General features: G+C 43.3%; 2 protein-coding genes across 3 annotated transcripts in view; one reads left to right on the top strand and one right to left on the bottom strand.

The window, feature by feature from the left end:
- Positions 1–15,789, bottom strand: part of LOC307020777 (uncharacterized protein) — a 230,581-nt gene that overhangs the window by 52,876 nt on the left and 161,916 nt on the right. The gene's annotated exons all lie outside the window — the stretch shown is intronic.
- bnc2 (basonuclin zinc finger protein 2) overlaps positions 1–15,789 on the top strand; it is a 159,058-nt gene that overhangs the window by 58,225 nt on the left and 85,044 nt on the right. The window contains exons 1-2 of one of the 2 annotated variants that reach the window (XM_079652033.1): positions 5,233–5,454; positions 6,405–6,755. In XM_079652033.1, coding sequence (XP_079508159.1) covers positions 5,452–5,454; positions 6,405–6,755 — 354 coding nt within the window. In that variant the 5' untranslated portion in view covers positions 5,233–5,451. Of the gene's footprint in view, positions 1–5,232; positions 5,455–6,404; positions 6,756–15,789 lie in introns of those variants that run through there. The other variant, XM_079652032.1, reaches the window with a different exon arrangement.

The raw sequence follows: 15,789 nt of genomic DNA, 5'->3' as shown, positions 1-15,789 counted from the left end.
TAAATTCAGCGTTTTTAGAGAAGCACAAATGAACTTTTCCTTCATTCCTCTGTACAGTGAAAGCGTCCGCACAATGTCTTCCAACACCTTTATTTATGCCAGAATCACATTGTAGAAGCAAATTGTTTTGGGTAAAATTGTATGCAGATTCTGGTTGGAAAATCAGGGTAGTGCTCAAAGTTTTGGAAGGTCATAGTCAGTGTGAGGAGTCAATGTATGCTTAGGGCAATATGCAATATTAAAATACACTATCAAAAGAGTTCAAAAATATCCTGTTGAGGTATTTGTTTGCTTTGTAGCCTAACTGCAGCAAAGTACATTACAAAAAGGCACATTAGCGTAATCACTATGGATTAACAAAGGGCCTAGTTTGAGAGCCAACTAAAATAGGTGTGAGCGCGGTTCTGTGTGTGTGTGTGTGTGTGTGTGTGTGTGTGTGTGTGTGTGTGTGTGTGTGTGTGTGTGTGTGTGTCTGTGTGAGGTGTTTGTAGTGGGGTTAGTGCAGGAAAGGTAAAGTAAGGGAGGCCAACAGCTGTAATTTGAACAATGGTCTGGTCCGCTCGGTGCCTGCAGGGGTCAGAGGTGCAGATGTGTATGGGATACAAGGGAGTGTGTGTGTGTGTGTGTGTGTGTGTGTGTGTGTGTGTGTGTGTGTGTGTGTGTGTGTGTGTGTTTGTGTGTGTGTTGTGTGTGTGTGTGTGTGTGTGTGTGTGTGTGTGTGTGTGTGTATGTGTGTGTGTGTGTGTGTGTGTGTGTGTGTTTGTGTGTGTGTGTGTGTGTCTACACAGGTGTACCAGTGCCTGTTGTTGTTTTAATACAATTGTAGTTTCTTTCTCCTGACCTCATGAGTGGAGTCTTTCCTTCTAAGAAAAATAGAATTAGCACGTGGAGCACTTTATACATAACAAGTGTCCATTAGGTCAGAATAGCCAAATAGCATCAGGAGTGTGTGCTCTCAGCCATTAACCTTTGTGACTACAAAAAAATCATAAATAACTCTTGACTTGAAGAAGACACTCCACTGCTATTTTTTTTCCCCTTCGTCTTTTCACAAAGATGCACTTATTAGTGGAGGCCAGATTGCAGTGATCAGTGACACAGACAATCATGTGGCTCTCTAACGTTTCTCAGAGACCTTTGGGTGCCCTCTCTGTGTCTTTCTCCCTGTCTCCCTCGCTGCATTATCCACAAGTGGAGGGCTGTTCCTGTCTGTGTCATATGATGTCTTGTGGCCCTTCAGTGGTAGCAGAACAGTGACAGTTCTATCCCTGTGCCATCTGATCGGAACACGCCATTCCTTGTCACATGCAAACTCTGAACTCTAGATGTTTCTCACAGAAACCCAAAGTGAACCAGTGTTCTCTCGCTGCGTTCGAGAAGCATCCTCCTCATCGACCTTTTCTACTGGCCTTAATCATTTGTTTCTGCGGCACATAATCACCATCACTGCACAAATTATGTTGTTCCATTTTGCTTTCCCTCTGCCCTCTGATTCTGTCCTTTCCTTTAGTGTGTAAAAGGCCAATTTGAGTTGTGTTTTGCTCAGTTGGGATTTTATACCATGAAAAATTACCCCCCCCCCCCCTTCATAAAAAAAATAGGGAAAAGAAAATACACAAAAGTAACGCAGATGACAAGCATTTTAATTATGACTTTCGAGGTATTCTGCAATCAGTTTTGTCTCTATGTTGTTCGCATTGAGTGTCTCACTTTGCATAGAAAATAAAACACAAGGCACTTTGCCTCTCCAGATTTAAGAGGGGACAGAGTGTGTGGAAAGTAGAATTGGTTCTCTTGAGACTGGTCTAACTACTCAGTGCTGTCGCAACCAATTTCTGGGCTATTTGACCCATTAGAAGTGAATGTTTGGGAAATCAAAAGGCAGTGCTGAGAGGTTTGATGGGGAAAATAATGTTGGCTTAGTGAGGAAGGATGCCTTCTGAAACACAGTTGGAGCTTAAGAAAGAAAGTGCAACATGATGACAGAGAATATTTTTAGTCTCACTTTTCCCCTGTGTTCATTTATTTACTTCACTGTTACCTGGCATGCTCTGTAGGTGTTAGCTTAATAATATTTAACATAGTCATCTTTTTAAGCTCTAAAATAATTGTAATCTCTTTAGATCAGGGTTAATTACAACTCGTATTCTTAACTTGAAGTATATTAAAAAATCAATTAACCGAAAAGTTTATATATTACATTAATCTTACTTCAAATAGTATAATCAGTTAAAAGCAAAGTAGTTGTTTGGAGTAATGCAGTACACAGACCTGACTGTCCTGGCCCTTATTACACATATTTGTTGATCATCTTTGTCTTTATAATATTTTTTTGAGAAACATATTTTTATAAGAATAACATCAAATGACTCATAACTGAATCAGCTCTCCTTCTGATGTTTAAATTCACTGCAAAACGATGGACTACTGACACCCTCCATTAGAATATCGGTGATGGGAGTTACTTATAAATGTATAGTATCATCAATCAGAAATGTAGGCTTTGCTCTGTAACTCTTCAATCTTGACAATCCCCCTCTGACTGCTGGGATTGTAGGATTGTGTGTGTCGCTGGGGAATAAGGATGCCATGGCAGAGCTTTAACCTCATGCACACTCTGTATCGATCCAAACAAGGCTCAGTGGCTGTTGCTACAGGCGGCCTGCACTCTGTCATACAGACTGTCACCAGTCAGTGGCTGCTGAGGAGAACTACAACACACACACACACACACACACACACACACACACACACACACACACACACACACACACACACACACACACACACACACACACACACACACACACACACACACACACACACACACACACACACACACACACACCATCCTCTGGGGCTAACACACTGCCACCAACCCTGACCTCCCCTCCTGTCCCACCCAACCACCCTCACTCCCCCCCCCACCACCCCCTTTTTTCTTTCCCTTCTTTCTCTACCTCACTTTTCCTCTAATGAGTTGCAACACTGATAACGAGCCTGATGATCTTCCATTGATTCGGCTATCACTTGCTTGTCTGGTAATTGATCCGTAGCTGAGCCTCTAGTTAATTATATGGGCTTCGACATGGACCCCTGCCCCGGGGCTCAAGTCCTACACAATAATAGTTTTAATAAAGGAGCCTGCGAATCTCCTGCGTCCTTTTTCTTCTACCCTCTTCCTGCTTCCTCTGATTTTTCTTTTTAATCTTTCCATTTCCTCCCTGTTTCCCTCTTACATCTCCGGATTTTTTACTTCTGGGTGTCTTTCTCGTTTCCTCTGTCATCACGGCCATTACCATCAGCAGAGGCAAGGGGTGGGGGGAGGAAGGGGAGGGGAAGATATTGGCAGAGTCCACTCCTCCCTCCCACAAATAACAGCCATTAACCAGCCAGGTCAGAAGCTGAGCCACCAGCTTGACTTGAACAACTGAGTGCCACTCTAAAAAACCCATGGACTCGCACATTTACAGACCAGAGGGAGGGAGTTAGAGAGGGAGAGGAGGAGAGGCGTGAGCGGGAAAGCAAAAAGGAACCTCGGCCGCTAAATTGTCACTTAACATAATTTGCATAAGCCTCGTGCATTACCTTTTCACAACGTTGTTAAGAGCAGAGCGTGTGGACAGGAGGTGACACAGTACACCTTTCACGACAAGGCTGCTTCTGACAAAACACAGGCCACTTTGAAAAGGATGAATGAAGAGAAGAATAGAAAAAAAAGAAGAGAGAGAAACATGAAGATGTAAATTGAGCTTGAGACAAAAGACATAACTGCGCATTTCCAAAGTGCTAAGAGACGCTGTGCTTTTCCCTCTGTACATAACAGTAAGGACAGATGTCATCATCTCAGCAGAGGTGAACAGTATACTGCCATTAGTACATCGCACAAAAAGGCTTTTAACAGACGACCAAGTGCCCGTCTGCAGCAATTTAACACAACATCTGAAGCGACTTTATATATCAGGAGCCATTTAATGTTGCCAGGGAGAGAAGTTCTCTCTCTGTCCCTCTCTCTTTTGTTCCTTGGCGGGGGAGAGATCACAGTGACATCTCCCTCTCGCTGCGGACTCAGGCCCCTGGTCTGTCATTTCTCTAATGATGGTGGGGTGAAAAGACCGGGCTGCCGAAGAGGAGATGGGAGTTTAAAGGGAAGGAAAGGAGAAGGAAAGGAGGAGGTGGTGGGGGGGGGGGGGAGGTCTTCATTGTTTGAGACGTGTCCTATGCTCTGTCAAAGGAAGGATAGATCTGCTTCCTCTTTTTTTCCAGTTTTATCCTCCTGTGTGTCTTTCTCTCCACGTCTGCCTCCCTTTACTCCTCCATCCCTCATTTTATTCCCTTACCTTTGCTGCTGTGGGGACCAATTTGGCTAAAATGGAACCTCTTCCTCATTTTTTTCTTAATTAAAATCTGAGAGCCTCCGCGGGGGGGTTTACTCCGAGTGTGTGTGTGTGTTTGTGTGCGTGTGAGTGTGTGTGTTAGTATGCATGCTGGTGGCAGATTGCCTGCGTTCCATTAGTCTTTCATTAGAGTGGGAGAAAATCAAACAAAGGCACCAGATTTCTACAGATATAACAAGTCTATTGATAGTTGTTGTTTGTTTTTTCTTTTTGCTTGTTTATTTTGTATTGCTGCCCTACAAACAGAGTCATTTTCAGCTCGGATTAAAAACCTTTCTGTGGCGTATAAAAAAAACATTTTTCTGATTTCCAAACAAAGAGCAAATACTTGATAACAATCTGAGACAATAATGCTTGTCTTCAAGATGTTTTTCCTTCAAGGTAAGAGGCTCTTTAGCTTAGTGCCGTGTGTGTGTGTGTGTGTGTGTGTGTGTGTGTGTGTGTGTGTGTGGGTCGGGATGGTCCCTCAGGAGGACTGAAAGTTGCTCTGAGACGTGCCGGCCGCTCGCAGCGCAAATGGTAATAAGGCAGGGGGACAAACGCTCCCCCCACCTTCCCCTGCTCCTCGATGGCGCTTTGCCCCCACCTCTCCCTCCTCCTTAGCAGAGGAGGGGTGTGTGTATGTGCGAGTGAGGAAGCGTGCAGCGCGATGTCATTGAGCATCTCAGAGTGGAGCAGCACAGTTGACTCAGTTGAGCTTGCACCGGCCCCGACACACACACACACACACACACACACACTCCCTCGCTCTTACATGCTCTGGCTCTTGCACACACACATACAGAGAGGCTCTCAGTTCCTCAGCGGCTGCAGCGGAGTACAGAGGAGTCAGAGAGAGAGAGAGAGAGAGAAGCAGGGAGAGAGGGAAAGAGCGAGGACAGGCGGCACGGTAACGGACGTCGAGAGAGGGACACAACCTCAGAGAGAGAGAGAGAGTAGCTTAGGGAGAGAGAAAGGGAGAGAGAGAGAGAGAAACGGGAGGCAGGGAGAGCTGGATAGCTGGTGGCTCACTCCCACACCTCATCTTCACTTTGCTGGGACAGGCACAGAATTGATGGTAAGAGACATTCATGCATTTCATTGGCTTTATTGCTTTAAAATACTCTTTTCATGGGACTTTTTTTTGTATTTACTTACTTCTTTTTTTTTTACGTTGGAAAGATTTTGTGTGAAACTGTTTTATTTACGTTTCACATTTAGTTGTTTGTCTGCTGTTTTTGATTCACTCTGAAGGACACGTTTTATATTTAAGACTTACTTATTATATTGTAAAAAAATATAGAAAATATTTATTTCATAGATTAGGTTGCAAATATTTGTTTTGATGCTTATGTATGCATGTGTTCAGTGTTGAGTGTGCAGCTCCAAGGTTGTTCAACTGTTTCTTACTTTTTGGAATTTATTCAATATTAGAGCACTTCACATCTGAATGTTTGCATGCAAGTGACTGTGTTTCAAAGTGTGTGTTTGTGTTGGGTCCATGTCCAAGTCCAAAATGAGTGACAGATGGATTAAAGCTAAATCTGAGGCCACGGGCAGCAGCATCAGAAACACCTCCTTGCTTGATTCCCATACCCCCCCTCTTTTTTAATTTTTAACCATTCTTTCTCATTCTCACCGGCCCCCCTCCTCACCTCCATCCTTCCTCACCTCCTGTGCACCGCTCGTCTTGCCCTGTCCAAGACGAGGCCCCCATAGGACTGCCCTCTTTTTCTTTCTTTCTTCTCAAGAATTAACTCCACACACACTCGTCCGCCACCAGAGCTGCCAAGAAACCTCACACACACACACACACACACACACACACACACACACACACACACACACACATCTTCTCTACTCTCACTGTTATCCCCCCTGAGAAGCAGGACCAGTGAGAGACGGAAAAAAGGCAACACGACCCCAAAAGAACCAACCTTCACTGACTTTTTTTCCCCCTTCTCTCCTCCTTCACACTCCCAAATCCCTCCCTCCCTCCCTCTCTGTCTCTTCCTCTCTCTGTCTAAGTCCAAGGAGGCAGACTTGGATGTGAGAGGCAGTGAGTGCGACACGGTCCCACAAGAGCCCAGCACAGACCCGGAGCCGCCCAGGCCGCCTCCAGTTAAGGCTAACGGACCAGAAGGCACCTCTGGCATTTGCACGAGCATCCCCTCCAGTAGCAACAGTAGCACCACCAGCAGCGGCGGCAGCAAAAGTGGTCTGGGTGGCATTAGCATCGTTAGCAGCAGTGCTGAGGGAGCAGGCGAAAGCTCCATGCAGTTCAGCACCAGACCGCCTAGTGCTGAGCAGCCGGGCTTCATGGGGACATGGCAGCAGCAGGGCACTGACAGCAACCTCCTCTACAGAATGTCCCAGCAGGTATGTCAGCCTTACCCTTCATCCTCTGCATCTTCCCTCTTTCTCTCTCTAAATATTCTCAATCTAAATTATTCAAGAACCAAACTTTTATATTTCTACTTGTGGTGTATTTTCAAAATGTTGCTGTTTGGATTCCACTACCTCTAGTCTGTGTGTGAAAAAGAGAGTGTTTGCATTTGTGTCTGAAGGTGTGTGTAAGGGGTGGGTGGGTGGATGTAAGCATTGTTTTGTTTGTGATATTTTAAATTAAGAATCCGTAAATATAATTGAAATGTTGCCTCTTTTTTCCCACTTTTGGAATATATCAGATTTGATGTGTATCATTATGTTGTTGTTCTACACACACCATGTCTGAGTGTTTTCATTCATGCAGCCAGTGTGTGTGTGTGTGTGTGTGTGTGTGTGTGTGTGTGTGTGTGTGTGTGTGTGTGTGTGTGTGTGTGTGTGTGTGTGTGTGTGTGTGTGTGTGTGTTCCTTTTGATTTTAGTGTTTCAATGTGAATAATTTTCTATCCCATAAAACAAGTAAAAATATCATATTTTGTGTATTTATAAAAACACACATTTTAATGCAAAATTTGCACAATATCAGATAATTCGTTTATTTCACCGTTTGATGGATTATCATATGTCCGGACTCATTACATACATGCTTAGGTGTCCGTAATTGGTCTATGAGCGGTGTGGAGTTTAAAAGCAAAGCAATAGCAGTGTTTTGGTAACCCCAGTGCCGATAAAGGCTCGGGAAGGGGCCCCCCTCTGGGACCGGCTAATTGACTTCATGTGGCCGAGGCAGGAAGCCCCTTGCGCGGCTACAGAACAGCAGAGGAGCCGTACAAGAACACAGGCTCGGCTGGAAAAGCAATGATGATAACGGATAGCCTGCACCGGCTGAGCAAAGTCCACATTTCCTCCCGACATGCCTCGCCTGTTATCGTGGATGTTACACTGAATTCCTCTGTAGTTTAATAGCTTTTAATATTCTTTCAATCAGCCCTCGAAGTTAGAGAGTTATTTTTAAGAGACGCGGTGTTTTGTGTCCGGTAAGGAACAGGGAAGAGGAGTGAGAGTTTGTGCGTAAGTGTGTGTGTGTGTGTGTGTGTGCGTCCGTTCGCGCGCACGTGTGTGAGGGGGAGACAGTAAAGATAGAGGATGGTTGTTATGTTGCAGTTAATCATAGCGGGTTCTCCGTACCTTGCACGTGCTGTTACGCACTGAGGCCACAGCGGCTCTTGCGCAACAGCCGCGGCTCCGTGTTGGAAATGATGAGAAACTTATTCTGTCACCTTGACGGTATTTACAGCCCGTATAGTTTACGGGTTTTTTTTAATCCCAGAGGTGTAATCGAGAAGGCGAAACTGATGTGTTGAGACTATAACATCCCAAAGTTATGGAACAGGCGATCACATTTCTAGAAACATTTTCCCGATATGGTGTGTGTTTCTAAATGAAATAAAGCTGGTGTTTTCTTGCATTTCAAGCAGCCTAATCTCTCTCAAAGATTATATTTATAAAACGATTGCATCCCTGCACTTTGCATGCAAAATCCTACATTTTTTACAAGCTTGTTTTCTTAGATTTTCCTATCATTCAAACTATTGATAAGAGATTTGGAGGAGCCTTTTCTCTCCTCCCGTATATGAAGCAGGTGGATCATGGGCCCCTGCGCTCAGCATCAGCTGGGACCCCACGTTTGCATCCCCAATCCTTTTTACAAATGCGCACCGTTGTTTCAATATAATCAGCTTTGGGACTCGGTGTTATTTATCCTTCCTCGCATCACTTAGAAGACATCTTCCCATGTTTAGTAGGCATGACATAAATTCTCCGAAGGAAGCCTGTTCCTTGACAGACTCGCCTTCTTGGAATCTAACCGATAATGACTTTGTGTTTGCCGAGGCTGGCGCACCCTGGGGTGTTGGTGGAGAGAAATGCGTTATGGGCTCGTGTTTCAAAACCTCCACTCTCTCCCTTAAAGATCAACTTGGTGACACGAGGGATGCGGTATTTCATCGTTGTTAGGCCAAATTATATTTCCATCTGATCGATGGAGACGCAACACAGCTCTGCGCACTGCGTTTAGGACAGGGCATCACCAAGACAAACATTTGGAAAATCCTTGTAAATCACATACAAAGGCAATGATTTAGAAATGAGAAAATATCACTTAAACATCAATTCTGTTATTTCCAAGTGACATCGATAAGCTCATGCTCAGCAGGTGTCTGATCATCTCGGTAAACATCAGTGACCGATGAAAGTAAAACAAATTTTAAAGCAAAGATTTACATTTTCTAATTATAAATCAGACGATTTGATCTTGTTTTAGCTGTTTTAGCTGTGTTTGATAACGTAATCGAGCTACGAAAAGCAGCACCTGTCTCAACCAGCGTAAAGGAAATTAACAATGTCAATTTGAAAACAAATGCCACCTCAATATTTATTGATTTCATTTGTGTATATCCCTATATTCAAGACGATTTCGTGTATTTTATATTTCGCCTGTAATTGTAAATGATTTTGCTATTCATAAATCTATGCATTTTCAATTATACGTAGATGTTTTAAGGACTATGAAACATTTCCCCCGTCATATTTTGGCTAGAGGGGATGCAATTACAAATCGGAGAACTGATCAAACATAAGGGTGTATTAAATATTTTTTCTCATGTTTTATTAAGTTTGGGGTGTTAAGATTGCATATTGATAACCTAAAAATGTACATGCAATTGCTTTCTATTATTGCTTTTTTCTCTAAACTAACGAAATAAACAACAGTGGTGATTAAGGCACAAGTGCAGGCGAATGATTTACACCTTTCACAACAGGCCTTAATAGGCTTTTAATCTTTGAATAAACTTGATTTTTTTACCAAACCACATAGCAGGAGATTCACAACCTTCATAGTGCACGCACATGTGTCAACAGGAAACAACAAGAGCAGCATGCAATTTAAATGAAATCAATGGAATGGATTCGATAAATACTGCCTATTTTCTCAGCTTCCTAATGTTCAGAAATCGGTTTTACAAAACACTGCAAGTGGGAACTTTAATAATTGTTTTTATGAGGGAAGAAATACAAACATTAATTAGGAGTTGAATTATTTCCCAGGCATTACGGAGTGATAATATTTGGAGCCTTAATTGACCCGCTGCTGTACATGAGAGGCTATGAATATCGACCCTTGCAAGTTAAAAAGCCCGGAGTTAAGTGATACGACGAGCCTAATTGGTTCATCAGGGATAATTCTTGCACAATGCAGCAGCCGTAGGCCGCGTCGGTTTATTTCATTATTATTTCCTTCTCCGCTTCAACTCGGAGCAACGTGGGAACAACTCGTAAAAATGTGCCTTAACCTCCACATGAGGATCTGGTGCTGCCACCCAGGCTCACAGCACAGAACTGAGAGAAAGAGAAGAAAAATCAGGGTATGACTTTAATCCAAAGAATCTCTCTAAAGAGCCCCTCTCTTTTCTTTTTACAAGGGTGCTGTAACGCGGCTTCCTCTGAAGTGCGACATGTCGACTATGGGCCGAGACCTGGAAGAGGTGCAGCTCCTGTCTGCTTAGAGCTCCATCTCACACGGACACTCTAATATAGATAGCAGGTTTTATAATGTGCACAAATACAAGTGAATGCAGAATTTTGCATTAAAAATAATATAAACCGTTTCTTCAAATATAAGGTTAGGATTCAAATGCATTTTGCAAACTTCTACATTTTTTCTTTTTTTTTATGTTGATATCAAAACCTGACACACAACAAGCCTGCATTATTTTCCTTCCCTCATATCATACATTTGAAAATGAAAAATACAAACAAAAGCAAAATGGTTGTTATAAAAAACATATTTATGGTATATAGTCATAGTTATTTTTCTTTCTATTAAAACAAATATTTTGTGGCAAAATAGATGTTATTTTTATTGAAAAACTAAATTGTTGATCGTAAAATGATGTTGACTTTAATTCTACTCTGAATTATCTAAAGCCTTTCCCAGCCTTTCTTTAATATTTCCGCGTTTTCATTTCTCGTTTTACTTCTGATTACAATCAATCTGGTAGATTTTCACTTATTCAATTTTTTTGGTTAATGCATTGCAGCATTTTCAATCCTGTCTGTGTGTGTTAAACCTCTGACTGCAGTTAGCTCTCAGGACATGATGACAGACGTATTACTGAAATAACATGCACTGCTTTGTTTTGTCTGACTGAAGAAATTAGGTTGATATTATCCTCTTCAGAGCAGATCACAGAACGCGCTAATCTGTCTATTAACACACTGATACACTTACAGTAGTGAGAGTGTGTGTGTGTGTGTGTGTGTGTGTGTGTGTGTGTGTGTGTGTGTGTGTGTGTGTGTGTGTGTGTGTGTGTGTGCGTGTGTGTGTGTGTGTGTGTTTTACACAGTGGGGTACAGGCATGTTGGATGTTGCTTATGTGGTGCATATGCATTGCTTCTTGCCATTGTGTGGGACTGGGAAGCAGTGATTTGATGCATATGTGTAGAATTATCCACAGTCAGTGAGTGTGTGTGTGTGTGTGTGTGTGTGTGTGTGTGTGTGTGTGTGTGTGTGTGTGTGTGTGTGTGTGTGTGTGTGTGTGTGTGTGTGTGTGTGTGTGTGTGTGTGTGTGTGTGTCGTTAAACTCAACTGTTATTATTTCCATGTCTGTCTTTGATGGGTCGTTGCACACAGAGCATATGGATGCCTATATGTTCTTGTATCTGGTGTCATGTGTGAATGTGTGCATGAGTGTGTGTGTGCTCGGACACTGAAGTTTACGTATGCATGCGTGCGTTAAGGCGTTTGTGTCTGTGCGTTAGCCATTTCTTTTTCTGAGTGGGTGGCTAAATTCTCATATGCCAGTTATGTGAGTGTGCGTGAGGGAAAGAGAGCGAGCGTGTGCAGTTATGCAGGTGTGTGTCCTCTCCCTCTGAGTGTGTGTTTCTGTGTGTTGGCTCTGGCTCCATGTGTGTGTGGGTGCGAGGTGAAGTGTCTCTTGGCTGGCCTTGGCTGGAGAGCTGGAGGAGAGCAGAGGTGAAAGAGGAGACTTGCAGAAAAGACACGCACCACTTCCCCCATTACTACTTTTATTTTTCTTCTTCTTCTACTACGTCTCTGTCTCTCACTGCTTATTCTTCTTCTCTCACTCGGTTCCCTTCCTCTTCCTCTTCCCCACACCTCCCCCCCTCTTCTTCTCCGCTATCTCTATCTCCACCACCAGTCGACCACATGCTAAACCAGACGGTTTGTATTCTTCAGCTACAATCTTAACAAAAAGGGCTCTTGAGATTGAACCTGCGAAACAAAGAGCCACTTTGGGCGTTATTGCTTAAAACAAGACAGAAGGACATAAGTGTCAAAGGAGCACACTGTCTCCTCAAACAGAGGAAGTGACTGGGTGTTTTTTCTCAGCCTAATTGGGGAAGCTTTAAAACGACTTCTTGATATCCAACCGATCACCTGTCCCTTACTGTAAAGCTTGGCTCTTCCATTGTTTAATGCAACTACCGCTACTGGCCTTTTCAGAGGGTCCAGATAACATAAGCAGCTGAGAAAAGGCCAATGTGGCATTCAGTCTGCGGGCATCTCTCTCTCTGTCTTTGTGTATATGCAAGGATGATGATGTGAGTGTTTCCTGAAGGCAGCATTATTTCTGCAAGAGAGAGCCCAGAAATGGGAGAGTGAGAATGAGTGGGAAGGTATATTTACTGTATGTGTGTGTGCCCTATTAGAAGCCACCTAGTTTGACAGAGTAGGAGGATGTACAAGGTCCCATTCATGCTGTGGTCCCTTCTATATTTACCCATGGCACCAACCAGGGAGATATGACGTCCGCAACATTTTTACTTTTAACTTGTTTCAAAAAGCTTCTTGAATATATATTGTTTGCTTGCATCACCAAGCATGTCCTTTTATGTTAATTAAATCTGAAGATACTTTACAATCATTTATTTCAGTGTTGTGTCATCAAATGAAAATGTTTGTGTTGCATTTACGGCACATATCTACAGTATTTGTTGCGACTTAAAATGAATATTTTTTGTATACAATTCCTTCATTTTCAAGTATTTCATTGAAGGATCATTCAGGAAATGCGTCAATAAGACTCCTCCTCATGCCGACACATCCGGTTGTTCATTCCTAACCATTTCTTACTATTAAAGCCTTTTAAAAAAAATCTATTTCATATCTTTATAGAACATGATTTTGCCAACCAATAAATACAAATCTGACCCGCACATGCAGGTCATACAGTCACCTCTGTAGCCGTGCAGTAATGCCCTGCAGGACCAGCGGAATGGGTAAGCACCGACCCTGACTCGGTGAGAGACCCCGGGCAACCGGCGATCAATAAGCATCATGTGAGCATCACTCACGGGTTCTATGTCAGCTGTTTCCTGTTTTTCCTGAGGAGACAGCCGCCTCTCCGCCATGGTGAATGCCTGAATAATGGGAAGGATAAAGAACGTAGAGACACTATCATGGACGTCAAAAGGCTTTCTTTATCATATGTCTGGCAGGGCAGCGGGCTGTGCGTTTTGTGTGTGTGTGCGAGTGTGTGAGGAACGATAGAAATCCAAAGACATCTGCTCTGGAGGAATGACTGGAGAAATCTACTCGAGCTGAGTCTTTCCCAGAGTCTTATTTTAGTCATGTGTGGGCTGCATGTGCATGTAAACGGAGAGAAATACAATATTTATTTCCTTGTTGTTCTTTATTTACTGTTATTATTCGAGGTGCTTTCAACAAAAATAATCAATAAAGTAACGGTAAACTGAATAGATATCTTAACATGTAACATTAAGAAGATTCATGGGGTATTTTAAGCTGTTGTGTTGGTGTGATTTGTTTTAAATGAATATAGTGCTTAGTGTCGCAGTTAAATATAGGGTTTAAACTCAGCCATGTGTGTGGCATGTGATCAGACCCTAACTGAGAACATTATGTATAATATTACAAATATATATTTTTTTATGGAAAACTATTATTTTCTTTTCACATTTATGCAGATGTTAATGTTTTTTTTGCAGATTGCAAAATTCTATTTTCCTTATTTTCTTTCTGCCGATGGCTCTTTAGGCAAATATTTTCTCTCAGATTTTTTTTTTTATAATTTTTTTGCATGTCTTTATTTCAAAAGAGGGCTTTTGGTTATTTGTCTTGGGGTTGTTTCCTGCAGTGGGGAGAAGTCGCCGGTGTGAAGAGGAAGTGTGTGTTTGAAGGGCCGGTCGCTCAGGATGTCACCACCCCGCCAGTGGCTAATGAGGGGGACACAAGCACAGGGCTAGGGCAGGAACACACACTCCCAAACACAAACACACACACACACACACACACACACACACACACACACACACACACACACACACACACACACACACACACACACACACACACACACACACACACACACACACACACACACACACACACACACACACACACACACACACACACACACACAGAGAAGACACAATTATACTTCCACCCTTCCATAACTGCTTGGACCTTGGTGACAGCTGCTGCATTCCTGCCGTGTCAGTGTGTGTGTGTGTGTGTGTGTGTGTGTGTGTGTGTGTGTGTGTGTGTGTGTGTGTGTGTGTGTGTGTGTGTGTGTGTGTGTGTGTGTGTGTGTGTGTGTGTGTGTGTGTGTGTGTGTGTGTGTGTGTGTGTGTGTGTGTGAAGTGGCAGTACCATGGGTCACGGGGGTGTTGAGGGCTGGGAGGGGCCCATGTTGGTTTTGGTGACCCAGAGATCGCCACCGGCGGAGAGGATCATCACACGTAATTGACTTGAATGAAAAAAGACAGAGAGTTAGAGGAAACCTATAGATTCTGCTGCAGTATTTGAAGACGTGAGCATATGGCAGAGACATTGTTGTGGGAGGCCGTTCTTTCCCGTCCTGTATCCAGAGGAAGGTGACATTAGGTGTGACCTGTGTTAAGTGACAGGAACTTGGGCATACTTTCACCTCGGCTTCTCCCTTTTCCTGTTATTCCTCAACTCCTGTTTTTTTGTTTTACTTGGAGCTGAGCCAGAGCAACGGGTAAATCGACAGCCTACTATTTTTACATCCGTCTTAAGGACCCCTGTCTGCTCGCTCTGCTGCCAATTTGCCCCATCAGCAGTGGCAGCAAAGAAGAGCTCTCAAGGCACCGAGCCTTTCATTTTTCTGTTGGCGGTGTGGCTAATGCTGTCACTGTTATTTGAAAAAGCACTCAGGGTGAATTGCTATTATTATTGTTAAAACCATCATCATCATCATCATCATCATCAGGCTTATTTATGGTTATGGATAATTATGGTAATTTTGTTCTGGGCTCACAGTTGACTCCATCCCTTTTCCCCTGCTAATCCGACATGTACTTTTGAGTGTGTGTGTGTGTGTGTGTGTGTGTGTGTGTGTGTGTGTGTGTGTGTGTGTGTGTGTGTGTGTGTGTGTGTGTGTGTGTGTGTGTGTGTGTGTGTGTGTGTGTGTGTGTGTGTGTGTGTGATTGTCGGTGAGTGTATTTGAAGCCATTTTTCGAGGTGTTGGCAAATTACCAAAGCTGTTGTGCAAAGAAAATGGTTTTCCGACAGGTAACAGTGATTTCATGTCTACAGTTCACATGTGAGGTGAGGGGAACTTGAGTGCAAGAAAAAACATGTTACATCTCTTAATGCATACAATGAACTCAGTGGCTTGTGTGTGTGTAAGGGCGGGAGTAGAGAGGCTTTCCCCCCCTATTTTTCTGTTTCATTTCTTCCTCTCAGTCTTTTTTCGCTCCGATGTTTTACTCTGCTTCTATCTCTCCGTTCTTTTCTGTTCTGACTCCAGCTCAACGTTGAGATTTGATTGCTAGAGGCCCAGGGAGGATTTTAGGGAGGTTCTGGAGAAGGGAGGCTAGTGGTACAGGCTGTGGTAGGCTTGTAGCCAACATACACACACACACACACACACACACACACACACACACACACACACACACACACACACACACACACACACACACACACACACACACACACACACACACACACACACACA

The sequence above is a fragment of the Notothenia rossii genome (assembly GCF_949606895.1).
Source record: "Notothenia rossii genome assembly, chromosome: 1".
In the NCBI taxonomy this organism is placed as follows: domain Eukaryota; kingdom Metazoa; phylum Chordata; class Actinopteri; order Perciformes; family Nototheniidae; genus Notothenia; species Notothenia rossii.
Note: the sequence above shows the minus strand (reverse complement) of the source record. Positions and strands in the feature narration are given on the sequence as shown.